Here is a 27,852-nt window from a genome sequence, read left to right on the forward strand (position 1 = left end):
AGGGGAGATTGGGGGAGGAAATGCAAAGAATGGCTGTGGATAGAGTTGCAAAGGACAAGAGCTCATTACAGATGGCCAGCTTGAGCAGGAAAAAGTAAGACTAATCTTTTCATTCACTTTACTATTCTGGCAAACACTTTACTAGTATGGTTAACAGCAAGTGACTGTATCCTGCGAACACTGTGCGATACTTGTGATATCCACCATATTCACAAACACAGCAGATAGACAACATCATGACGCACCTTCATGTGACTTGGGCACGACTGTGTAACAGTATCTTGGACCACATAAACACCACTGATCTCGGCTCCCAGGCAGGTTTGCGAACATCTTGATGCCTTTGTCACTTTCAGCTTATCATGACTAACATTCTCCTCCCCTTCAGAGCAGATAGGACTGATAGTTACCCGGGTCAAACCTCGACACATTTCCTCAATCTGATCAAAATAGTTTTTTTTGTTTTTCAAAGAACGTTCTTAACCGTAAGATTTTAAAGTTCCTTTTTCAAAAAATAACATCAGGGAACGACAAATTAGGTGTTCGGAAAATAAAACACATCAACGCTGTAACTTGATGCTATGAACAGCTAAATATTTTGGGAGATGGAACTTATTAGCATTGGAGTGAAATTATTAAAGGGAGAGCCCCAATAAGAAGTTCAATGGCTATTCAACTGGTTGGGGAGTCGGTGACAATTTTAAATGATCACTCGGAGAGTGAGGAGAGAGATCAGGAGAAATTTCTTTACACAGAGGATCGTTGGAGCATGGAATGCTTTTATCACAGGAGTAGTCAAGAGAGATCATTGCATCTTTTAAAGGAAAATGGCCTCCTTCTGTATCGTAATTTTCTATGATGTAACTTGTTGGGCATGTACAAAATCCAACTGAACATGAGGCGTAGTAAAAAAGCATCTAAACTTCTGTCGAAGATCAGTGAATAATCCCGGTCTAATAGAACACAAGTGGACATTACTTGCATTTCCATTTCTGACCGATTCACCGAGCCTCAGCTCCGAAAAAGTCTCCAATATCTTTATCAAATTGGCCCGTCAGGACGGTTCATTACTGATGATTTCCGCGGCCACAGGCATTAATGTGGAAGGCCTCTTTTCAGTAGATGTTTCCTAATGTGATGGGTTGCTGCAATCTCTTTGAGATGGGTAGTGAAGCACTTCCTATGGTTTCCATGAACTAATGCGAACAGTAAAGTTACTTGCAGCCATTCACATTCCCGACTGTTCGGTAAAGTACCCCCCCATGGTTTCCACAAACTCATTTGAACTGCAGCAGATGGTTACCAGTCCCTAGTTGCAGTCAGATGGTGCTGCTGCTTGAGTAGATGATGCCTTAAACAATACCAATATTGGCCCAAGGTTCAAAAATCAGAGTCGGCATCCATCAACTCCGTATCCACTAGATTTGTTCTCGAATGTACAGGTGCAATAGCAGTCCTTCTGCCCTGGGATCTGGGTACATGGGGGATATTAATTACAGGGAGGCCTCGGAGCTCCATATTGGCGGAGGAATGAGGGAATGCGTGATTGCATGGTCTCTGCGGGGGCCGGAATCGATCTCCGTGGGAAAATCCCAGCTCATCCTGCAGCACATCTTCAATCGCAAGAGGGTTTGCGATCAAATTCAGCGGTGCATTCCGCCTGTACCCCGAAGAGCCACTGAGCACTCCTCTGGGAAACCTCCCGTCATGGGGTCCAGGGTTGACACCGTACTCCAAGAAAGCGCCCGGTAAAATATCCTGAACGTCAGCTGGTTCCACAGCTTTACACACCAAGCTTTTTTGTCCGAGCAACTTGGGTAAGCGTGGCACAGTGCTGGATGCCCTCTCCGTGCAGTAGCCCATGTCGTGCGTCTCCTCCGTAGGCCCCAGAGGTCTGACGCCTTTCTTCCTCTTTCTCTTCTTCTTCTTCCCGGCTTTCTTCTGGAGTTCTGCGGGAATCTCGGCTTCAATGATCCAGAGGTTCCTCTTGTTCTCATCCGGTGGCACTGAAATGGAATGACAGAGTCAGACCGGAGTCCCAAACCTCTCGATGGCTTTCAGTTTCAAGCAGATGCAAAAACAGTTACAACACAACCCACTTAAAGAGGGCAGCGCCTAGCTTTTGAGATCTGTACGTCATGATGCGCTTTGTGGGGAAATTTTAATTCATCAAATGAATAGAGATAGAAAGTTGCAATTAAATAGCTCCTTCATGGAGCACAGAAAGCTCACAATTTGTCTGGTAATTGTGACTGCCTAACCTATCGGACTATGGCCTTGTCAATAAGGAGGTGGCCAAAATAAGGTTTACTCCGGGTGTTATATACAGTGGTCAGCCTCAAAATGGATGACCATGGCAGCTTAAGGTGTCAGCTGATCTGAAATGCTGTTGTAACGGGGTTCTTAGGCCCAAAGGCAATGTCTTCTCTCGCCTCTCCACCCCCATTTGCTACAAGCCAAACACTACAGCTGAAGGTTCAAACTGCCCTGAAGAATTTGTGCTGGGATGCAAGAAAGTTACATCGATTTTTTGGCTGGCTGATTTTACCACGCCGAAAAACACTCACCTGGTGTCCCTACTGGAGTGACAGAAATGTCTTGAGGTAAAATGGCTCCCCTTCTGGCCACCATCTTGGTTACGTGTTGAGCCCAGGCGGACGAGAGGTCAGCAGATGGCTCGTTCAGATCAAAGTTGATTCCAGCTGAAAACACAGGATGATTTTCAGATATTGATTTCTCCTTCCTTTCCCCCCTTCCCCTCCTCCAACGAGTGCTTCACGTAATGCCTCATGCCTCCATACCTTCTGTTTAACTGTGATTGTAAAACTAACACACAGAATCAGGTCCCCGGCAAGTTGTTTTTATTAAAACCGTATCTATTTTCATCTATCCCAATGGAAAAGATATAAAGTCCCCGTCTGTGAGCCACACATAACAGGAAGGTTTTAAAACATTTCCAGCAAGTGTTCGAATTCCTCCGTGGCCTCGCCCCCCCCCCCTGCTGGTGGTTCATGGATTGGGAGCAGAATGCTGGGGGATGGAGAGGCAGATGGCAGATTGCTCGGGGTGGGGGGGGGGGGGGGGGGGAATGTGCATTCAGATTACTGGAGGGGATGGGATGACAACTTACTGGGGGTGGGGAGAGGGGGAGGGGAATGGGGAGATAGATTGCTGGGGGGGGTGGGGGGAGACAGATTGCTGCGGGGGGGGGGGGGGGAAGAGAGATTGCTGGGGGGGTGGGAGGAGAAGACAGATTGCTGTGGGGGGGGGGGGGAGGGAGATTGCTCAGGGGAATGGGGAGGAGGAGGAGGGGGCAGTTCATAATAGTTCTAAAATGTTCCTTAGAGCTTCACAGAAGGGTAATCAGAGAAAAATCTAGGCAACGGAATTCAAAACCATTAAATCAAAGCAAAGGCACTTAGCCAGGTTAACTTGTTCCAGCGTGTAGCATAGGATCTGTGACTCTATCACTTGTTTTATCGGTTAATGAAATATAGTCTAATCTCCTTATTAAAAACTCCTGGCATCGGATCCAGCCTTGGCCTCCCTAATCACTATAATTGAGGTTTCAACTCGGACCAGGAAGCATTTATTTTTTTTAACAAGAGCCTAGTCTCAATAAGTAATACCCTTTTTACCTCCTCCCTTCCTACCGTCCAGGGCCCCAAACACTCCTTCCACATGAAACAGCGATTTACTTGTACTTCTTTCAAGTTAGCACACTGTATTCACTGCTCACGATACGGTCTCGTCTACATTGGGCAGACCAAACGCAGATTGGGTGATCGCTTTGCTGAACACCTCTGTTCAGTCCACAAGCATGACCCCGAGTTCCCGGTCGCTTGGGAGTTTCATTCTCCATCCCACTCCAACCTCTCTGCCCTTGGTATCCTAATGAAGCTCAACACAAGCTCGAGGAACAGCACCTCATCTTCCAATTCGGCACTTTACAGCCTTCCGGTCTCCACATTGAGTTCAACAATTTCAGATCATAACCACCGCCCCCAATTTTTGAGACAGCAGGTGCTGGCAATGACTCTGCTGTTGCTATTTACAGTTCCTCTAGACCCATTTTTGGTTTCTTTACTTGCTCTATTACCGCCCCCTTTTGCCTTGCACCATCACCATCATCCTTTTTTCATTTCCCACTTGCTTAAAAGCTGTTACATCTGTAAACTAGAACATAAGAAATAGGAGCAGGAGTAGGTCATTTGGCCCCTCAAGCCTGCTCCACCATTGAATAAGATCATGGCTGATCCGATCATGGACTCAGCTCCACTTCCCTGCCCGCTCCCCATAACCCTTTACTCCCTTATCGCTCAAAAATCTGTCTATCTCCACCTTAAATATATTCAACCACCCAGCCTCCACTGCTCTCTGGGGCAGAGAATTCCAAAGATTTACAACCATCTGAGAGAATAAATTTCTCCTCCTCTCAGTTTTAAATGAGTGGCCCCTTATTCTAAGACTATATCTCCTAGTTTTAGTTTCCCCTATGTGGAAATAGCCTCTCTGCATCCACCTTGTCGAGCCCCCTCATTATCTTATATGTTTCAATAAGATCACCTTTCATTCTTCTGAACTCCAATGTGTATAGGCCCAAACTACTCAACCGATCCTCATAAGTCAACCCCCTCATCTCCGGAATCAACCTAGTGAACCTTCTCTGAACAGCCTCCAATGCAAGTATATCCTTCCTTAAATACGAAGACCAAAACTGTACGCAGTACTCCAGGTGTGGCCTCACCAATATCCTGTACAGTTGTAGTAGGACTTCTCTGCTTTTATACTCTATCCCCCTTGCAATAAAAGCCAACATTCCATTTGTCTTTCTGATTACTTGCTGTACCTGCACGCAGTACAAACTTTGTGTGTTTCATGCACAAGGACCACCAGGTCTCTCTGTACTGCAGCACTTTGCAATTTTTCTCCATTTAAATTATAATTTGCTTTTCTATTATTTCGACCAAAGTGAATAACCTCACATTTTCCCACATTTGCCAAATGTTTGCCCACTCACTTAGCCTGTCTGTATCCCTTTGCAGATTTTTTCTGTCCTCCTCACAATTTGCTTTCCCACCCATCTTTGTATCAGCAGCAAACTTGGCTACATTACACTTGGTCCCTTCATCCAAGTCATTAATATAGATTGTAAATAGGTGAGGACCCAGCACCGATCCCTGTGGCACCTCACTAGTCATTGTTTGGCAACCGGAAAATTACCCATTTATCCTGACTCTGTTTTCTGTTAGTTAGCCAATCCTCTATCCATGCTAATATATTACCCCCAACCCCGTGAACTTTTATCTTGTGCAGTAACCTTTTATATGGCACCTTATCGAATGCCTTCTGGAAATCCAAATACTCCACATCCACTGGTTCCCCCTTATCCACCCTGCTGAATTCCAGCAAATTTGTCAAACATGATTTCCCTTTCATAAAACCATGCTGACTCTGCTTGATTGAATCATGCTTTACCAAATGTCCTGCTACTGCTTCCTTAATAATGGACTTCAGTATTTTCCCAACGACAGATGTTGGGCCAGTTCCGATGAAAGGTCGAGCTGAAATGTTAAACTCTGTTTCTCTCTCCACAGATGCTGCCTGACTTGGAGTATTTCCAGCAATTTGTGTCTTTATTTCAACAGTAACTCAATATGTACAGTCTGCATACTGAATGAGACCCGTTCCAACAGGCACTCACCCACTGGTCCTTCGTGAGAAACAGTCTGCATACTGAATGATAGCTCTTTGTCTGGGTTTTTCAGCAACTCCTTCCGCTTTGAAAAAGCTTTGGCGATCATTCTACTCTTCTTAATTCGCTTTGGCTCATCATCGCTTCGACCGATGATTCTGAAAATATATAAGACATTCAGCTATGGTTGAACAGATGGGGTAAGGAAGGGGCGGGCAGAAGAATCCCACTCTGGGGCACAGTATGAACAGTTCCAGTATGAGGGCGTTAACGGCCAAATTACACCAGGCTCCTAGTTTGTCAGATTTGCTGTTGGGGTTCCTGATTCTGCACAACATCCTCGATTTTAATCTTACCCGCCCGGTGCGAACGGGGCAGGTTCGGGTGGGTGAACTCAATGGTGAGTAAAATCGGGTGGGGTGTACAATGAGCCCATGATCCGGATACGTCCTGTTCTTGCTGGATGGGTTAGGTTAAAATCGGGGCTAAAGCATCTCTCCACCTTAATGATTCACTGGATCGTGGAGCCCCTCTCCCCCAGTACGTTGGTCAACAGGAACAAATTGAACTCTCATTCCACACACCCACCTCCCCCCACCCCCCCCCACCGCCGTGTCTTCATTTATTCATGACCTGACACCTTCCTCATGGTCTTTGGCTTTTGACTCATACTTTGGTCAAATCTAGACATGATAACACACGCATGGTTTTACCAACCCTATACAGAGTATCTGTAATGCTGCATTAGATCTATGTTCTATGGATCTACTCTAATATCTTATATATGCCTAAGCAACAACTAAGCAACAACCGTCATGTACCGTGATACTGCCTTTAGCGATTCATCAACTGGTACATCCTCTCATTCCTCACCGTATTTAATGGTACACCCTTCACTGTGATCACATTTATTATTCTTTGCACCGACCCAGCATTCTCATTATTAACTGCCAGTTGCCAGTCATCTAAAATCAGTAAAAAAAGGTTCTGAGTTATGTGGGATTCCTTACCTCCCCCAGACTTCACTATCTCCTACGATCTAAATGGTTTTAAAATTGACGCTTGATGTCACCTAATCACTATGTTTTAATTTATCGAGCCCATCTCCTTTCAATCCTGGTGACTTCCTGCACTACGGACCTTGACCGTTTTACACAGGGTTTCTCAATAATATTTGTTTCAGATCTCCGGTAAGCTGCTTGCCATTGTCAGTGTTCTACTTACATCTTCATTGTTGAGATCAAATACTAAGAACGGTGCGTCCTGATTGTACAGCATTAAACACAGGAACAAAGCATCTATTCAGATCATTGACTCTTGGCTGGTTAATGGCACGGGGCTTTGAAACTGCAACACATGGTGCCATGCCTGTAGGGGTGTAGCTACAGCCTTCCACAGCACAGAGATCCTGATCTCAGACAGCCGGCTGCAGGGAGGAGCCAAGTTAATGGCAGGTATTTCCCATTTGGCAAAAGGATTAAATTATGAAGACAAGTTGCATAGACTAGCCTTGTACTCCCTTGAGCATAGAAGATTTAAAAAAAATAATTCATGGGATGTGGGCATCGCTGGTAAGGCCAGCATTTATTGCCCATCCCTAATTGCCCTGGAGAAGGTGGTGATGAGCCGCCTTCTTGAACTGTTGCAGTCCGTGTGGTGAAGGTGCTCCCACAGTGCTGTTAGGGAGGAAGTTCAAGGATTTTGACACAGTTGCGATATACTTCCAAGAATGTGCCTAACCCTATTCCAAGCCTTAACCCTAACGTTACCCCTAATACCCTAAACCCAACCCTAAATGCAGAATTACCCTAACCTCCACTGAATCTATCCTCGGGTCCCTAACCCTAACCCTCTATCTTGATCCTAAGCACAACTGCTCTTTCAATTAAATATATCCTCTTTCAAGAACTTAATATACATCTTGAAGGCCAACTATAATCCCAGAGAGGGATAAATAAGAGCAAATCAAAACATATAAAGGCAAGTAAAACTGGATAGGAAGCAATGGAAAGCGTGAACCAAACAAAAGTGGCAGATACTAGTGGAAAGGGGGAACTTACAGGTGATGGTGTTCCCTTGCGTCTTCGGCCCTTGTCCTTCTAAATGGTAGAGGTCACGGGTTTGGGAGGTGCTGCCAAAAAAACTTTGGCAAGTTGTGCCGGTGGTGGAGGGAGTGAATGTTTAAGGTGGTGAATGGGATGCCTAATTGAGGTGATTAAAATGATTACAGGAGTTGATAGGGTAGATAGAGAGAAACGATTTCCTCTGGTGGGAGAGTCCAGAACAAAGGGATAGTATAACCTTAAAATTAGAGTGAGGCCATTCAGGGGTGATGTCAGGAAGCAGTTCTTTGCACAAAGGGTAGTGGAAATCTGGTCTCATTTCCTCAAAAACCTGTTGAGGCTGAGGGGTCAATTGAAATTTTCAAAATTGAGATCGATTAATTTTGGTTAGGGTATTGAGGATTATATAACAAAGGCGGATAGATGGAGTCAAGATACAGATCAGCCATGATCTCATTGAATGTTTGAACAGGCTCGAGGGACTGAATGGCCTCCTCCTGTTGCTATATTCCTAGCAAGGCTAAGCTTACCCACTATTACAGGCATCCCAGTGACAGAGGGCATTTATGGGGAATACTGGAAACAGGTTGTCTCCTTGTTCATCAGAGTTGGATTGTGGCCTTGGGGGGGGGTGGGGGGGGGAGGGGGGGGGGTAAGAATTATCAGAGCCATAATAGGAGGTTCTAAAAATTACAAGGAAGTAAGTTTTGATCATGGCAATTCTAACTTCTCAATTTGCCCAAGATCCCAGAGTGACTTCTGATACCTAAACCATGTCCTTTTCCAGATTAAGACTGTAGCTTTGGTCCACACCCAGGTACTCATGGCGATGCCCGTCCCAAACATGGCAAATATGTTTATCTTTTCCACCAGAAGGCTGGGGCGATTCTTGATGCTACATTCGGGGATGGGAGTGTTGGTTTGCTCAGCGATGGAGACATTGGCTTCACACCTGAGGGATTAAACGCAAAGTCAATCAAATACAAAAGACTCTGTCAAATACACGCAAACATATACAATATGCAAATTGGTCAAATATACACACGAAAATGCAAACAAATCTTCACGCACGCAAAGCAGAATCAATATAATCTACACACACATAAAGCACAATCAAACCCACACACAAAGCACAATCAATCTGCACTCAAACAATCAAATACATACACTAATTAACTACTTATATAACCAATATGGTTCATTATATCCATTTCTGGCAATAAGCCAAACTATAATCTGTTCCTGGCCGATGATGTCATATCCTATGCTAATCACCTTGGTGACCTCCCTGTGTGAGGCTGAAAATGAGTGCTTAATTATACAAAGGAAAGGAAATAATTTGCATTTATAGAGCTCCTTTCATGACCTCAATACATCCCAAAGCATTTTACAGTCAATGAAGTACTGTTGCAATGTAATGAAAGGCAGTAGCCAATTTGCGCACACCAAGGTTGCACAAACAGCCATGAGATAAATGACCAGATAATGTTTTTTTTTTTAAAAAGTGATGTTGGTTGAGGGATAAATATTGGCCAGGACACCGGGGATAACTCCCCTGCTCTTCTTCGAATCGTGCCGTGAGATCTTTTATGTCTACCCGAGAGAGCAGATGGGGCCTCAGTTTAACATCTCATCCGAAAGATGGCACCTCTGACAGTGCGGCACTCCCTCAGTACTGGAGTGAATTTGAACATACAATCTTCTGCTTGAGGCGAGAGTGTTACCACTGAGCCAAGGCTGACACCTGATGTGTAAATTATGTATAAATTCAAACTAGGAGGACCAGCAGCATTTCCTGGGCCACTCTATATCTTCCTATCCACAGTCTGCTATCACCCTCTAATAAGAACAGTATTTACTCACAGAAGGAACCTCACAAACTCCACTCTAGGCTAAGCTGGATTCAATCTCAGATCCAAGAGTTGAAAGGTGCTTCACACACTACTACTCACTTGTACTGTGCTTAAGGTCAATCTGTCCACTATTTTATATCTAATTGCTGGTTTTCATGGATTGGTGGGGTGTGCAAGGGATGTTGGGAAATGTATCCAATATGGCGTCCTAAAGAGGACCTCATGGACCTGGTTAAACCGAACAGGATTTGGAAACTCCCGACTCCAAGGATTTTACTGTATAGCTCACCATAGCCTGCAGCTAATGGATTCTACTCGACAGAGCAGGAGATGAACTGAAGGAGGCAGGGTCACTTACAGAACATAGTCACGGAAACTTCTTTCCCAGTCAGCCTGGTTAAAGAAGTCATAGAAATGGCAGCCAAACGTGATGAAGACAAAGCCAAATGCTAGGAATCCAAAAATACCTGAAAAAGATAACTCAAGTCATTAGAATACCACACATGCACACACATACATACGGTCGCAGACACGCTCATGTACACACTCACACAGGCTTGCACAGACATGCTCTTGTGCACACACAAACGCGCACACACATAGATATGAACAGCCTATGCTAATTCCATGGCAAAGAGGCACAAGTTTCCACCCACAGATATACAGTCACCCCAGGCTGCTCTCATACACCTGCAATTGTGTAGTCTGAACAACAGAAGATGACGGGGAGCTTTGACCTCAAGTTACCGTCTCTAAAATTCTAAAACAAGGGCAAGGAAAACAGAAGTAAGGCAATTCAGATAGAATCTCATTATTCTTTACAGGAATTATAATTTGCCAAACAGACAGTGCAGGAAGAGGTTTCAAAAAGGAAAGAGGAAAGTTTCTGGGCCCCGATATTGCGGGGTACTGCCCTCCCACCCACTGACGCCGAGTTTTGCTGCCATTTTCCTCTCTTTGCCGTTTTCCTCTCGGGTTGGAACGGGCAGGAGGGGAGTACCGCCAGCTGACGTCCTCTGACGGCCAAGTAGTCTCCCGCCCACCGAGCTGCCAGATTGGTGCGGGCGGGAGTCGGTGCCAGCAGGGGCAAGGACCGCTGTGTGGTGGCTGTTCTAACCCCGATGGGAGGTACGAAGAATGGAAAAAAAGGTCAGTGAACAAATAATTTTTTTTTTTTTTTTAAAACAGTAACTTATCTGGATGAGGTTCCCTGAAGGTGTTCCGGTGTTTTTTTTTGTTGGTATAATTTTTATTTGTTGGTCTTCCACCCACCCTGGGCCCGACTCCATCCTCGGCGGCTCTTAGGCGGCAAGAGCCTTTGCCGCTGAGATTGAGAGCTTCCACCCGCTGCCGTCCAGATTGACGGCGTAAGCCATTGTTTGGCCGCCAGCCGGTACTGCCACCTCTATTAGAGGAATCTTCCAGGCAAAGTACCACCCGGTCTCTCGGCAGCCCTTTGGGCGGCACTTGGGCAGGCCTTGGCTTCGACCGAGTTTTGGCCCCTGGAGTCTGATGCGATGCATGGGTAATAGCTTTTTGGTCACTTATTCTAATAAAACGATAAGAGGGATATCTCTCAGGAAAGAACGGGGATAAATTGGATGGGCAGGCCACCTGGGCCCAGAGTCTGCTTAGGTCTGAAATACTTTACTGTAGAGCAATACCTTACTGTAGAGAAATGTTCCCCCAATTTCTTTTTGGGTCGCTTGAACAGGCTGCGAGCCCCATTCAAATTGCACATGAGAAATAGTCAATGGAAAAGCCAGTAAGTGGCCTGCATGGGACCTCCAGACAGTTGCGTGGCCATATAGCTGCACGGTTTAACGAGAACGCTGCTATCGAGATCATCTTCCAGCACCCAGTTCCACGGTGACAGTGGTAGAGACCTAGGAACAGGCTGTGGACCTGTCTATGAAGCTACAGAGAACAGGTGTGGGAGAAAATACCTTAAAAGGAGGGAGTGTCTCACCCTCACCAACAAATAAAAATGCCTGTGGTAGGGTTGCCAACTCAGGTTGGACATATTCCTGTAGGTTATCGCCATATGACCACCCCCATCCCCCGGCCATTGGAAACCCCACACAACCATCCTCACGGCACATCGCCTCCCCACAGTCAATTGGAAAGCAAACAGATTCTTTATTACCCCGATTGGATGATTATTGACTGTCAGTCAAACAGCCTTTCTCCCCCGCCCTCCATCTCTGATATTTTTATAACTAATAAACAAAAGTGTTCAAAGATTTTTTTTTCAAAACACACTTTCTTTTAACGTCCTTATAATTGTTCTCCAAGGATGCTGGAAGCAGTATCGAAGAGATTAATCTTTAATTCCTAGAAACTACTGGAGGATTGGTATCCCTACTCTAGGTCTAAGCAAAGGATAGGAAAATTAGGCCAAAAACACAGTTCTAAGTATGGATATTAGCCAACTTCGAAAGAAAAATTCTACAACCATTCACACAGTCTTCCCCTTCCCTTCCCCTCCCCCCCATCCCCCTATCCCCCTCCCCCACATGCAACATACTGGACTAGTTGCCTCTTCATTCACATGGTAGCCACATAGAGTTTCCAACTCTGGTTGGGCGTATTCCTGGAGGTTTCATCACATGATCTCCCGCCTCCAACCGCTCCGCCCCCACACTCCCACCATTGGTCCAGCCTCCTCAGCCTTCCCACGGCCAATTGGAAAGTGAACAGACTCTCCATCAACCAACTGACAAACAGTCTTTTTTTCTCCATTTCCAATATTTTTACATCTAAATCAATTAAAATGTTCCAAGAAGATAAAAAGAAAACAAATTTTATTTTAATGCCCCTATGCCAATTCCTCAAGTTACACAGCAGAGAATTGAAGTAAAGAGGCGGGTTCTGGTGCCGACAGGCCCTTACCAAGACGCAGCATTGTTTCATTGATTTTACTGGCTGCTTTCTCACTCAGGAGCCCGGGGTGGTTACTTTTAATTGAGAATAAGGTCATGACACCTGTAAAAGAAACAATAAGCAACTGAAATGTATCTGCGACCGATTTAAAAATAAAAGGAACTGCAAATTCTAGAAACTGGAAATCAAAACAAAAAGTAAAGCAGCATCTTCACACAGAGGGTATTGGATATCTGGAACTCCCTTCCCCCAAAATGGCTGTTGAGGCTGGGAGTCAATTGAAAATTTCAAAACGGAGATGGATAGATTTTTGTTAGGCAAGGGTATTAAGGGTTATGGAACCAAGGTTAAGGAGATGGTCTAATTGAATAGCGGAGCAGGCTCGAGAGGCTGACTGGCCTCCTCCTTTTCGTATCTGAAAGGAGAAAAGGCAGATTAATGAAGGGATGTAAATCCTTCACCATCTTGAAATTGGGAGGGAAGAGCTCCTTTATATGACTGAGCAACATGGAGGGGAGGGGAAGAACAGATTAAAGTGAAGGGTCAGGTATGTTTATTCTTTTCTTAGAGAATGGAACCTTTTCCATTTAAGATACCCAGTCGCAATATCAAGCACAAGTAGTGAAAAACTGGAACTCTCTCCCCCAGGACTACGGATGCTGGGGGTCAATTGAAGTTTTCATGACAGAGATTGATACCCTTTTCTAACAAGAATCTAGCAAGGGATATAGAGCAAAGGTGGGTAAATGAAGTTAAGATACAGAGCAGCCATGACCTAATTGAATGGCTCGAGAAGCTGAATGGTCTCCCCCTGTTCCTAACTCAGATAACGCATAGATGCAGAGTAAAGTTCCCCAACAACTTGCTTCAGCTTCAACCTCAAAAGCCTGCCCCAATTATCAGGGTGACATTTTTTCCCATTTCAAACACCAGTCACCAGTTGTCTAACTGACCAAGATTGCCAATTCATTTTTATTAGGACCAACATCACTAAAACAGATCTTCTGGTCATTATCTCATTGCTGTTACATGGGACCTTGCTGTGCACAAAGTAGCTGCCACGTTTCACTACATTGCAACAGTAGCTTCATTGTTCAAAAGTACTACTTTGGCTGTAAAGCGCGTTGAGATGTCCTGATGTTGTGAAAGGCGCTATATAAAATGCAAGCCTTTTTAAAATTACTCCTCACATGGAAGGAGTGTTTTGGGCCTGGGCCAATGGCTTGGGAAGAGTCAGATGGACCAATGTTGTATCTGCAGCAGTTCCGGTACAATACGTCAGGGGGAAGGGCAGCCAGAAGAGGTAAGGGTGAGGGAAGAGGTTGGGAATCTGTGTCCTACTCCTCCAGGATTCAGTGCGTTGGGAGTTCCAACTTGCAATGAATAACCATGGAGACCTGGGTCCTAGATGGACAACTGCACACGTGGTCAGTGGCTGGTACTAAATATGCCACAGTAGAGTGTCAGGTCTCTTCTCTTATGGAGCAGAGGAATAATCAAAGGGACAGTCATCACAAGTCTGAGGAAATGGAGGACAAAGCAACGCTGAGAACTGACTTGAGGGAGTGAGATCTGGCTGAGGATCAAGAGTGCATTGGTTGCTGCTGTACTGTCCCCACCTAATGCACAGTGAGTAAAGCACACTAAGGTATCACACACTAGTATTGCAAAGTCTGACGTCGTCCTTTGTACAATTACAAGTCAATGCTACATACCTCTTATAAGGAAATAGCCACCAACTAGCAGAACCAACCCGATCGGAGCCAGAACGAACCCTGCCCGGAAATGATAATTCTTATATCCAACAAAGCAGATCCCACTCACGGAGTCTCCGTCCACCTAAAGAACAAAATCATCTTACTGTACGACCAACCCAATGTGAATGTTCCAACAGAAACTGCTCTACACAGACTCAGATCATATACAGGTCAAGGATCAGACTAACCATTACACATGTTAAACAAGAGCAAATACTAAGCACAGAGGGAGTGTTTTTATACTTTACATACCAGGAATAGATCCTCACTCCTAATTTTACTCAGTAACTCTACAGCACTCTCACCTTGAACCCAACATGTATCTTCTATTGACCACGGTCATGAATTTGACAGCATTCTCCCCTCAACCACCATCCCAAATCTGATGTGTCTTCCTAATCTTATTTCAAACCTTACCACCATCCCTAACCCTCATTACCATTCCAGTTAAACACGTCCTGCTCCCCCCACCCACCCCCCAAAAAAACATGGTTCCTTCACACCCTCCATACCAGAATCCAATCGCCATCGTCCTCCTGACCATCCCACCAAACCCTCACAGTTCCTGGACAGCACAGTTAGATGCATGGATTACCTGAGCCAAAGCCAATATGGCGACGGTGAGTATAAACGGGATCGACCAGGTGAGGAGATGGAAGTAGGATGTTTTGCCAGAGAGAGGCTGATAGGTGGTGCCGAGGGCCTTGAATGACATGTGCCAGGCGTAGGTCAGCATCACAAACCAGATCACCCCAGACATGAGAGAGTAGTAGACAATAACGAAGATTATAACACAGGAGAGCGTTTCATTGGACCTGTCAGAGAAACAGCAGTTTACAGTGAGATCTTTCCATCTGTACACAGGCACTGTCTAGACATGTGGTCCTGGGAACCCGGAACGTACGTAAATGAAATAATTTCAGTGATGTATGTTTTAAAAATGTATGAAAGAATTTGCAACTATATAGCTCCTTTGAAGTGTAATCATTGTAATGTAGGAAACACAGCAGCCAATCTGCCCACAAACAGCAATGTGACAATGACTAGATAATCTGTTTTTAATGATTTGATTGAGGGATAATTATTGGCCAGGACACAGTGAAATCCTACCAAACTAAAGCTAACACACATGCTTCTTTTTTGTCACAGAAATAGGGTTTTTGTCACAGAAATAGAAATAAAAACCTTCCAGGATTGCCTTGGCATCTCCAGGAATTGAAGATTAATCTGGACACTGCTGCAAGTAACCCGGGAGATAATCGTCGGGGCAATAACAAAACAAATGATTTTTAAAAATATTTGGACATTTTTATTTATTAGTTATAGAAATTTTGGAAATAGGTAGAAAAAAGGCTGTTTCTGACTATGGCCTTTTAAAGGCGAAAGGTCATGTGATAAAACCTCCAGGAATACGTCCAACCAGAGTTGGCAACCCTACACTTAAACCATACACCCTTTATGAGTTTGGGACACTCATTGAGTATCAGGTCTCCTGACATATTTATCATATCTCACTGTGACTGCTTCTCCACCAATGAGATCGAAAGGTCACAAACAATGGGACTGCTTCAGTTCAAGCATCACAAGAATTCCTTTCATATAAAATGAATGGTTGTAACCATCGGTTTATAGATTTTGTGCTTGGTTAAGTCCATCAATTGTTAACAGTCTTCCTCTCAACAGTGCACATCTCCTCCGGGGGACCGAGATGTTATCACAGACCCTGGGCAGCAACCATTCTATTCTCATACTCACCTGCAACCTTTATGGAGGAGAGATCTACTTTAGAAAATAACCCGTTAGACACTAACCTTGCAGCATGGTCAACCACTTGGTTTGCAGTAGAATTACATGGATATTACAGTACAGAAACAGGCCATTTGGCCCAACTGATCCATGTCAGTGTTTATGCTCCACACGAGCCTCCTCCCTCCCTACTTCATGAAACCCCATAACCTTCTATGCCTTTCTCCCTCATGTATTTATCTCGCTTCCCCTTAAATGCATTTATGCTGCTCGCCTCAATGACTCCTTGCAGTAGTGAGTTCCACATTCTAACCACTCTCTAGGTAAATTGTGTACCGTTTTAGTCTCCTAATCTGAGGAAGGACATTCTTGCTATTGAGGGAGTGCAGCAAAGGTTCACCAGACTGATTCCCTGGATGGCAGGACTGACATATGAAGAAAGACTGGATCGACTAGGCTTATATTCACTGGAATTTAGAAGAATGAGAGGGGATCTCATAGCAACGTATAAAATTCTGACGGGATTGGACAGGTTAGATGCAGGAAGAATGTTCCCGATGTTGGGGAAGTCCAGAGCCAGGGGTCACAGTCTAAGGATAAGGGATAAGCCATTTAGGACCAAGATGAGGAGAAACTGCTTCATTTAGAGAATTGTGAACCTGTGGAATTCTCTACCACAGAAAGTTCGTTGAGGCCAGTTCGTTAGATATATTCAAAAGGGAATTAGATGTGGCCCTTACGGCTAAAGGGATCAAGGGGTACAGAGAGAAAGCAGGACTGGGGTACTGAAGTTGCACGATCAGCCATGATCATATCGAAGGTCCGAATGGCCTGCTCCTGCACCTATTTTCTATGTTTCTAAAGAAGTTCTTCCTGAATTCCCTATTAGATTTATTAGTGATTATCGTATATTTATGGCCCCTAGTTTTGGACTCCTTCACAGGTGGAAACATCTTCTTTACGTCTACCTTATCATAATCCTAAAGACCTCCATCAGGTCACCCCTCAGCCTTCTCTCTTCCAGAGAATAGAGTTCCAGCCTGTTCAATAGTTATAATCCCTCAGTTCTGCTACAGATCCCATCCTTTGTGACGGGAACCTGGAGGCAAAATGCTCATGAGAAGACCATGGGGAGCCATCAGGAGAGTGCGACACACAAGAATAAACCAATGCAAGATGAACGTACGTTGGCTCTCCGAGTCGCATGGTTCCGTCTGCCTTGCACACAATCTCCTTGCGTGCTCCGTCCATGAACTGCGCGAGCCAGCCAATACTTCCAATGAAGAAGCAGGCGTTTACATAGAACAAGATGACAGCGGGGTAACGGTTAGAATTCTTCCAGTCAGCAACAAACGTGGCCTATAAACAAACAAACACGGACGGGATAAACTATACATAAAGTGCAAGAAGCTAAACAGAGAATAGAGCCCCAAACAACACAAGGCCCTTCAACAATCACTACAGGGTGCCAACATGCTGTGCAAATAAGCACACCAGCGACATCTAGTGGAAATACACTGGTACTGCTTTGTTGATATCATCAAAGTAAGGGGATGCTGGTGCTGGAACTGGAGCATCTTTGAATGTCAGCATGGACCATCCGTTATTACATCTAACTGGTTGAACAATTATGTCCATCTGCCGTTGCAAACTTGGAGGCTCACGTACCATGCTGTGTGTACCTGTTGCACTGACTGTGACCTCCAAAGGGAAGCGTTTCCTCATCTCTTTAAGTAGCTACCAGTTAACGACTCTGCAAGCCTGTACTGACTGTTTTTCCACACGTTGTTATTGGCAGGTGCCAAACGAGGTGGGCGCACCTAACTTAGTGAGCGGGGTGCAAGTGTGCACGTTACACCAGGACCGACGCCATGAACGGAGTGATCGTCAGCAACCAGGCGCTAGCGGTTTGCGCCCCCGCTAAACCTCTAACGAATTTTCCGTCGGGGCGCGAAAAACTGCGCAACCGGTCGGTAAGCTCTAACACTCGCATTAACGCCCCCTCTGAGCGCTAACTGAGGCTATAGACAACCGAAAATCCAGGCCAATAAACCTTGTGTTAAAGGACACAGGTCACTCGGCCCTGTCAATGTCGACACAGTCAGTGATGTAGAGTAGGGTGAATCACGTGGGGAACATACCTTGACCAACACCAAGCACTTATAGTTCAGGCTTACTAGAATAAACATCAGCACAACCCTGCTGTAAATGAGCACTTAACACATCCATCCTGAATAACAAGTAACTGGGAATGAGTTACAGGCCTGAATCTAATCGTAGGGTTCGAGGGGGTTTACATATAGACTTACGGATACCCGGGCGCGAGATACAGGCTGGAATCTAAATCGAGGGGTTCAGATGACATCACAAACTACAGTTATTCAAACTCAGATTTGGATTCTTGCCTCAGAATCACTGATTTCGTGTAGTTGAACTTAATCTCTTTTCTAATAACATAATTCTATTCTGACGTGGTCCCAGCTATAAAGTACAGGCAATCCTGGAGTAGTCATTTAATCTCCCTCCCCCACACATTCCTCATCCGTCGAACGAACGAACGAATGCACGCATGCGCGTGCGCACACACACACACATACACACACACACATATACACACACACATATACACACACACACACACACACACACACACACACATACACACACACACATATACACACACACATATACACACACACACATACACACACACACATATACACACACACACACATATACACACACACACACATATACACACACACACACATATACACACACACACACATATACACACACACACACACACACACACACACACACGAGATTTCCAGCGCCTCTACCTGGTAGCGCCCCAAAAAATTACGGAGGAAAATAACCGACGGTGAGTCCAGTGGGTACCAAAAATGGTAAACGCTAAGAGTTGTTTTGGTGGGAAGAGGAGGATGCTCTCGGCCCCATGGGAGGAATGTGGGCACAGAACCTCACTGGGCTGCTCCTCTACCTCAGGACCTACCGTTCTGCCAGCCAGGTCGCTCAAGAGATGGAGCGAGCCTCCCAGCAGCACTATTGGGCTCCACCGGTACACTGCCCAATAGTTTAACATCTAGCCCTGTATGTTTGTTAAATTTAACTTCACCGGGAGAAGAAGAAAGCACACCGCCAAAGCTGTTGTTTACTTCCATGTTATTATCCCTCCTTTGTGCAACGAGGGGCAACTGAGCTCGGGGTGCTTCATTCTCGATTAAAGGCACATGGCCTCTGAAAGGCCAACCAGGGCGGCACTCACCAGGGTGAAGAAGGTGCAGAGAATGGTGATGGAACCGAAGATGGCAATGTAGATGTGCATGGCGTCGTGCTCGCTGTCTGTGAAGAGCGGGTTCTGACACTGGATCCCACAGCCCTCCACATCCTCGTACCAGCTCTTGGGATTCTCCGTGCGCACCAGAGGGGACTCACAGCGGCCGGAGCTGTTAAACTTGATGTTCTGAACTTCATTCTGAAAGGAAGAGAGAATTTACAATTAAAAAGCTAAAATCACTTTATTCCTTTGCGGACGTTTTACCCCTCCCAACCTCCGTCAGCACGCCTCCTCGTGTCCCCGTACCAACTGTGGGCAAGCTGGCAGCTTGGCAACCTGCTCCCAACACACGTTGCACCAACCCAACTCTGTGCCAATCCAACTGGTAACACTCCGGTAAAGATAGTTTGTCCTCCAATGACTCCTCCTGCAAAAAGTGTGCGCACGTGCGGATAGGATCAGGCTTCAGTGTGATATCTCTACCCCATCCCCCATTTCCTGAGATGGAATAGTCTGTCGACACTCACTCTCGAGGCTCACACATGAAGAACAGTCATTTGGGTGAGGTACTGGAGGGGTTGGGACGCCAATGTCTTCAGGGGGTGGAGCACACAACCGGTGTATGGATTATTTGTTGCTTTGGCCGACTCGCACCCACTTACCAGACAGCCTTCGGGAAAGCGGTCAATCGAACACTTCAGAAAGTCAGGCCAGCCTCTCTCCCGCTCCACAATGGCACAGGGGCTTCTGGTGATCTGACACATGACCTGACCGGGCAGTTCCACTTTGCCGTTTTCACATTTCGGCATGTAGACGGCACACAGAAGCTGCTGAATCACAGACCAACAGCCCGGGGCATTCCGCAGCCCTGGAAGAGAAGACAAGAGGGAAAGGGGAGATTGATGAGACCCTTACCAAAAGTATTTAAGGAGAGACTTTTATAAACTCCAATACAACAACAACTTGCAGCTTTCTATAGCGCCTTTAATATAGTAAAATATCCCAAGGCGCTTCACAGGAGTGTTATGAAACAAAATTTGACACCGAGCCACATAAGGAGGAATTAGGGCAGAGCTGGGTCAGAGGTAGATTTTAAGGAGCATCTTAAAGGAGGAAAGAGAGGTAGAGACGCAGAGAGGCTTAGAGAGGGAATTCCTGAGCTTAGGGCCTTGGCAGCTCAAGGCACAGCCGCCAATGGCGGAGCAAATTAAAATCAGGAGGCCAAAATTGGAGAAGTGTAGCTATCTCGGAGGGTTGTAGGCCTGGAAGAGGTAACAGAGATAGGGAGGGGCAAGGCCATGGAGGGACTTGAAAACAAGGAGGAGAATGTTAAAATCGAGGCATTGTTTAACCAGGAACCAATGTAGGTCAGCGAGCAAAGGGGTGCGAGTTAGGATAGTCGGCAGAGTTTTGGATGACCTAAAGTTTAGGGAGGGTAGAAAATGGGAAGCTGGCCAAGGGTGCATTGGAATAGTCAGCTCTAGAGGTAACAAAGGCATGGATGAGGGTTTCAGCAGCAGATGACCAGAGACAGGGATGGAGTTGGGTGATGTGGAGGTGGATATAGACGGCCTTGGTGAAGGCGCGGATATATGGTTGGAAGCTCATCACGGGGTAAAATATGATACCAAAGTAGCGAACAGGGTGGCTCAGCCTCCAACAGTTGCCAGGGAGAGAGATGTAGTCGGTGACTAGGGAATGGAGTTTGTGGTGGGGAAGACAGTGGCTTCGGTCTTCCCAATATTTAGTTGGGAGGAAATTTCTACTCATCCAGTACTGGATGTTGGACAAGCAGTCTGACAATTTAGAGACAGTGGAACTGTCGAGAGATTTGGTAATGAGCTCGAGCTGGGTGTCATCAGCGTACATGTGGAAACTGATGCTGTGTTTTCAAGAGTGTATAAACTGCAGGTTTATTCAGCTTTCCACATTGTTTAGGGAATTTGAAAGCAAGCTTTTCAGAGCAACCCCTTCTCTCCTAATCCCTTGTTGAATTTCTTCACTTCTTGGATACTTAGAAATTTGGCAGTGTTCATTATATCCCCAATAAAGGCAATCACTCTTACCTTGCAATTACTGCCCTTTTGCCCAAATCAGTTATTTCTAAAGATGCTGTTAACATAATTCATCATCTTGATAGGTTCTGACTTGATCGATAAAGCAACCCATGGAGAAAATAATGGGACTTAAGAAAGACAAATCTCCACCTGATGGTTTCCACACTCGGGTATTAAAAGAGGCAAGGAAATTGTAGATACATACATCATAATTTTACAAAGCTCTCTAGATTCCAATCCTTTAGATTGGAAAATTGCAAATGTCACTCCTTTGTTTAAGAAGGGAGAGAGAAACCAGGAAACTTACTGACCCGTCAGTTTAACGTCACTTTCAAAAGGAAACTAGATGAGTACACGAGAGAACAGGGAATAGAAAGATGTGCTGAAAAGGCTGAGAGAAGGTAGCTGGAATAGGAGGAGATGCATGTGGAGTATAAACATCAGCACAGACTAGTTGGGTTTAAGGTTTAAGTCTATGTAATTCACGTGTGGGGAAGTTACTGGAATCTATCATCAGAGACAGTGTGACTGAGCACTTGAACCTGTATGAGCTGATCAAGGAGCGTTGTCGTGGATTTGTGAAGGGTAAGTCATGTCTGACTAATCTAGTTAAATTATTTTGCGGAGGCCACTAACATGGTGAACAACAACCCCTAGATAGGAATCATGAGTGGAATGATGTAGCAGACTGCCTTTCACATGAGATGTAAAAGATCCTATGGCACTATTTCCAAGAAGAACAGGGGAGTTCCCCCCAGTGTCCTGCCCAACGTCACTACTATAGATTATCTGGTCATTATCACATTGCTGTTTGTGCGACCTTGTGTGCAAATTGGCTGCCACGTTTCCTACATTACTACGGTGACTACACGTGAAAAATGACGTCATTGACTGTACAGCGCTGTGGGACAGCGAGATCGTGAAAGGCACTATATAAATGCAAGTTTTTCTTTCTATCCTTCATCACGTCCTTGTTTACATGTTGCCTCTCTGCGACATCATCCGAAAACATGGTGTAAATTTCAGGTTCCACATGTACGCTGATGACACCCAGCTCTACTTCACCACCACCTCTCTCCACCCCTCCACTACTTCTGTGTTGTTATGACTGGTTGCCTGACATCAAGTCCTGGATGAGCTACAATTTCCTTCGGTTAAACATTGGGAAGACCAAAACCATTGTTTCTGACCCCCACTACAAACTCCATACCCTCACCACCATTTCCACCCCCCTCCCTGGCCACTGTCCCAGGCTGAACCAAACTGTTTGCAACCTTAACGTCCCATTTGACACTGAGTGAACTTCCGACATCATATACTCTCCATCACAATCATATACTTCCATCTCCGTAACATCGCCCCTCTCCGCCCTTGCCTCAGCCAACCTGTTGCCAAAACTCTTATCTATGCCTTTGTCATTTCCAGACTCGACTATTCCAATGCTTCCTGGCTGGCTTCCCATCTTCATTTTCCATAAACTTAAACTCATCCAGAACTCTGCTGGCCACATCTTAAATCACACCAAGTCCCGTTCACCCATCCCCCTGTGCTCGCTGACCTACATTGGCTCCCAGTTCCCCAATGCCTCTATTTTAAAATTCTCTTTCTCATGTTCAAATCCCTCCATGACCTCTGTAACCTCCTCCAGCACTATATCCCTCCTCCAATACTGCACTCCTCTAATTCTGGCCTCTTGTGCATCCCCCACTACTTCTCCCCATCATTGGCAGCCCTAACCTCTGGAATTCCCTCTCTAAACTGCTCTGCTTCTCTCTCCTCCTTTAAGACCCACCTCTTTGACCAAGATTTTAGTCACCTGTCCAATGTTCCCGCTGAATTGTCTTTTTTTGTGCGTGGCCTGTTTATTTCAATGTGAGGTCCCTTTAAATTTCTGCGCAGGCGCGGTATTTCAAATAGAAAAGCTTGTGAGCGCCCTGCGCGGGTATCTTACAGATTACTGAACGGCCACACACGACCCCAGTTTAGAGGGAACATTGCACCTGTCCTAAAAGCGCCTTCTTTGGCTCGGTGTCAGTTTTTGTCTGATTACGCTCCTGTGAAGCATCTTGGGGCATTTTACTATGTTAAAGATGCTATATAAATGCAACTTGTGAATGAATGAGGTGCGGAGATTTTGAATCAATTTTCACCAGCAATAAAACAAACAGGACCCAGCCATGGGTCGTGCCTCCCTAATATGTCCGTACTGTGCTCTCCACCCACGCTTTGGAATTGGCAAGAAGTAGCAATCCATTATGAACTTAAGACTGGAGTTATACTGCCCTAGGCTTAAACTGAAGCCAGTGTGAGACAACCTTCTTGAGAGGGACTCACAACTCGGCAGCAACTGTTTCCTGCCCAAACGAGTAAGGAGGCATTGCTGGATGTAGTCCTGGGGAATGAAGTAGGTCAAGTGGAAAATGTCACAGTTGGGGAACATCTTGGGAATAATGATCATAGTATCGCAAAGTTTAGCTTAATTATGGAGAAGGACAAGGAGCAATCTAGAATAAAAATACTCAGCTGGAGGAGGGCTAATTTCAGCGAATTAAGGAAGTATCTGGCCCTGGTAAATTGGAGTCAAAGACTGGCAGACAGAAATGTTATGGAGAAATGGTTGGCTTTTAAAGAGGAGATGGTTCGGGTACAGTCTAGGTACATTCCCACAAGGGCGAAAGAGAGGGCAACCAAAGCCAGAGTTCCTTGGATGACAAAGGAGTTAGAGTAGGATGAAGCAGGAAAAGCGAGTGTATGACAGAGTTCAGCTTGATAATACAAGGGAGAATCAGGCTGAATATAAAAAGTACAGAGAAGTGAAAAATGAAGTAAGAGGGGCAAAGAGACAGTACTAGAATAGATTGGCAGCTAACATAAATGAGAATCCAAAGGTATAGGGATATTATAATAATAACTTTTATTTATATAGCACCTTTAACGTAGTAAAACGTCCCAAGACGCTTCACAACAGTGTCACAAGACAAAACAGATAAATTTGACACCAAACCACAAAAAAAGAAATTAAGGCAGATGACCAAAGGCTTGGTTAAAGAGGTAGGTTTTAAGGAACGCCTTAAAAGGAGGAAAGGGAGGTAGCGAGGCGGAGAGGTTTAGGGAGGGAGTTCCAGAGCTTAGGACCCAAACAGCTGAAGGCATGGCCACCGATGGTTGAGCAGTTATAATGAGGGATGTTCAAGCAGGGCAGAATTTGAGGAACGCAGACATCTTGTGGGATTGTGAGGCCGAAAAAGATTAGAGAGATAGGGAGGGACAAGGCCATGGAGTGATTTGTAAGCAAGGATGAGAATTTTGAAATCGAGGCATTGTTTAGCCGGGAGCCAATGTAGGTTAGAAAGCACAAGGGTGATGGGTGATCGTGACTTGGTGCGAGTTAGGACACAGGCTTCTGCATTTTGGATGACCTTAAGTTTATGTAGTGTAAAATGTGGGAGGCCAGTCAAGAGTGAGTTGGAGTAGTCAAGTCTAGAGGTAACAAAGGCATGAATGAGGGTTTCAGCAGCAGAAGAGCTGAGGCAGGGATGGAGGCGGGCAATGTTACGGAGGTTGAAAAAGGCGGTTTTAGTTATGCTGCGGATGTGACTGGAAACTCATTTCAGGGTCAAATATGACACCTAGGTTGCAAAGTCTTTTTCACCTTCAGATTGATGCTAGAGAGAGGGATGTAACAGTAAAAGGGATGTCAGGAGCGATGGGGCTGATTAGGGACTAAAATGGAGATCTATTGGTGGAGATAGAAGCCATTGCTGAGGGACTAAATGAGTACTTTGCATCAGTATTTACCAAGGATGAGTACTTTGCCAAAGCTATGATAAATGAGAAAGTTTCTGGGATACTGGATGAGATAAAAATAGATAAAGAGGAGGTACTAGACAGGCTGACGGTAATTAAAGTGGATAATGCACATAGTCCCGGTGGGATGCAACCTAGGTTACTGAGGGAAGTAAGGGTAGAAATTGTGGAGGTGCTGGCCACAATCTTCCAATCCTCTTTAGATACAGGATTGGAGGATTGCAAATGTTACACCCTTGTTCGAAAAAGGGGAGAAGGATAAACGCGGCAATTATAGGCCAGTCAGTTTAACGTCGGTGGGACGCTTTTAGAAACAATAATCTGGAAGAAAATTAACAGCCACTTGGAAAATCATGGACTAATAAAGGAGAGCCAGCTCAAATTTGTTAAGGGCAAATCATGTTGGACTAATTTCAGTGAGTTTTTTGATGAGGTAACAGAGAGAGTGGATGAGGACAGTGCAGTTGATGTTGTGTATATGGACTTTCAAGAGATACCACATATTACTCGTTAGCAAAATTAAAGCCCATGGGATAAAAAGGACAGCAGCAGCATGGATAAAACAATTGGCAAACGGATAGAAAACAGAGAGTTGTGGTGAATGGCTGCTTTTCAGACTGGAGGGAGGTATACAGTGGTATTTCCCAAGGTTCAGTACTAGGACCACTGTTGTTTTTAATACACATTAATGACTTGGACCTGGGGGTACGGGGCACAATTTTGAAATTTGCAATTGACACAAAACTTGGAACTGCAGTAAACAGTGAGAAAGATAGTAATAGACTTCAAAAAGTCATAGACAGGCTGGTGGAACGGGCAGACTCGTGGCAGATGAAATTCAATGCAGGGAAGTGCAAGATGATACATTTTGGTAGGAAGAATGAGGAGAGACAATACATGCTAAATGTTACAATTTTAAAGGGGGCGCAGGAACAGACACCTGGGGGTGTTTGTGCACAAATCTTTGAAGGTGGCAGGACAGATTAATAAAGTAGTCAATAGAGCACATGGGGTCCTGGGCTTTAAAATTGATGCATAGAATAAAAACAGCCAGGAAGTTATACTAAACCTATATAAAGCACTAGTTTGACCATAGCTGGAGTATTTTGTCCAATTCTGGGCACCACACTTTTGGAAGGACGTACATAAAGGGCTATCATCATCAGCAAAGGCGGTCCCTCGAAACAAGGATGACTTGCTTCCACGCCAAAAAAAAAGATAAGTTCACAGGTGTTTAAATGAAGGAACCGAACTACATCCTCAAGGGTGGAAGATGCCTGTGCGTGGATTTTTTAACGTGCGGTGGCCGTTGCACACCAGCCACCACACGGCCTTGACTGAGCTACGTCTTGGTCCAGTGGCAAGGATTACCCAAGACAACTGGAGACCTGCTCTGCTGCATGGACCCAGTGTGCACACGTATCCACGTATCAGTGTGGGCTGGCCCATGCTGCCCCTGGGCCCCGGCCTCAAACTCACGCCTCCCCTAGGCCCCGATCACATCCCTCCACAGTCCCTCACAGCTCCTTCGCCCCAATCTCGTCGCTCCTGCTGCACCTGCCCACGTGCCAATCACCGACATAAAGGGTACATAAGCTTAATCAAACATAAATTTGACACTGAGCCGCATAGAGATATTAGGAAAGGTGACCAAAAGGTTGGTAAAAGAGGTAGGTATTAAGGAGCGTCTTAAAGGAGAGAGAGACAGAGAGGTTTAGGGGGGGAATTCTAGAATTTAGGGCCTAGGCAGCTGAAGGCACGAACGCCCATGGTGGGGGAAGCGCCCTCAGGACTTTAGTGCGTCTGGTAGTCTCTCCAGGTTTACCGTCACTTTAGTACTGATGCACACCCCAAGCCCATTTCACACTGCCTCAAAAGTGAAGTATAACTACAATCCACCCAGCTCTCTCACTCATCTTACAGGGTGAGCTGGAAGTGCATTCGGATTTTATGATAGTTCTGCATCTCCACCTTAAAATAGTACATAAAAAGGAAGGGGGAGGGGGGTCTACTTCTGGAGCTTAAGATATTCTGATCTGATTTATGTTCAAAAGAAAAGGTCTAGAGAGGTAAGTTTTTTTTAATGCAATACCTGACCACAGGACCAGCTTGTTGTGAGCCTCCTCTTGGCTCTTGGAGTCCTCGGCCAGGGCGAGCGAGGTGTGGGTGTAAGGTAGAACCGAGCCCAGGCATGTGTTGTATCTCAGGGGCTCGCAGCCCGACACTTTCTTGCAGCGGTCGTGGGGAGACGTGTGGTTGGTGCCGCTCGTCTCCAGGAAAGTCCAGAGCAAAAGCAGCGAGACTGCAGCCGCCTTAACAAAAGACTCCCAGCCGGTAGACATCTTGGAACCTCCAGACTTCCAGTGAGAAACTTAAAGAAATCCTTTCCCCCACCTCCTTTCTCAACTCGTCTCCCTGAATGCAGCGGCAATAATCGTGTCCTCCCCCCTTCCCCTCAAAAAAAACTTGCTGAAACTTCATCTGTTTGATTGCTGGCCCCCTTCTCTGCCTCTCTCTGCCCCAGAAGATGTGTCAATTTCCCAACTTGTAGCGAATGCCATCGCGTCAGTTTCAACTAATTGCAAACTCAGCTGACTGCAGATCTGATCATTCCCTCTCTCTCCCTCTCTTCAAACTCAGCGAGAGAGACGTTTTTTTCTTAAGCACCGTCACATTTTTTTTGAAACACA

At 45.4% G+C, this 27,852-nt stretch overlaps 1 protein-coding gene across 1 annotated transcript; it reads right to left on the bottom strand.

The window, feature by feature from the left end:
- Positions 1-472: 472 nt before the first annotated feature.
- Positions 473-27,852, bottom strand: smo (smoothened, frizzled class receptor). Its single transcript, XM_070897240.1, has 12 exons — positions 27,255-27,852; positions 19,961-20,166; positions 19,287-19,496; positions 17,184-17,356; positions 14,847-15,066; positions 14,210-14,333; positions 12,504-12,596; positions 9,970-10,078; positions 8,525-8,710; positions 5,705-5,853; positions 2,568-2,702; positions 473-2,006 (listed from the first exon to the last, which is right to left on the bottom strand). Exons 1-12 carry the CDS (start codon positions 27,502-27,504, stop codon positions 1,381-1,383), a joined length of 2,481 nt encoding a protein of 826 aa, XP_070753341.1. The 5' UTR covers positions 27,505-27,852; the 3' UTR covers positions 473-1,380.

The sequence above is a fragment of the Pristiophorus japonicus genome, chromosome 13 (assembly GCF_044704955.1).
Source record: "Pristiophorus japonicus isolate sPriJap1 chromosome 13, sPriJap1.hap1, whole genome shotgun sequence".
In the NCBI taxonomy this organism is placed as follows: domain Eukaryota; kingdom Metazoa; phylum Chordata; class Chondrichthyes; family Pristiophoridae; genus Pristiophorus; species Pristiophorus japonicus.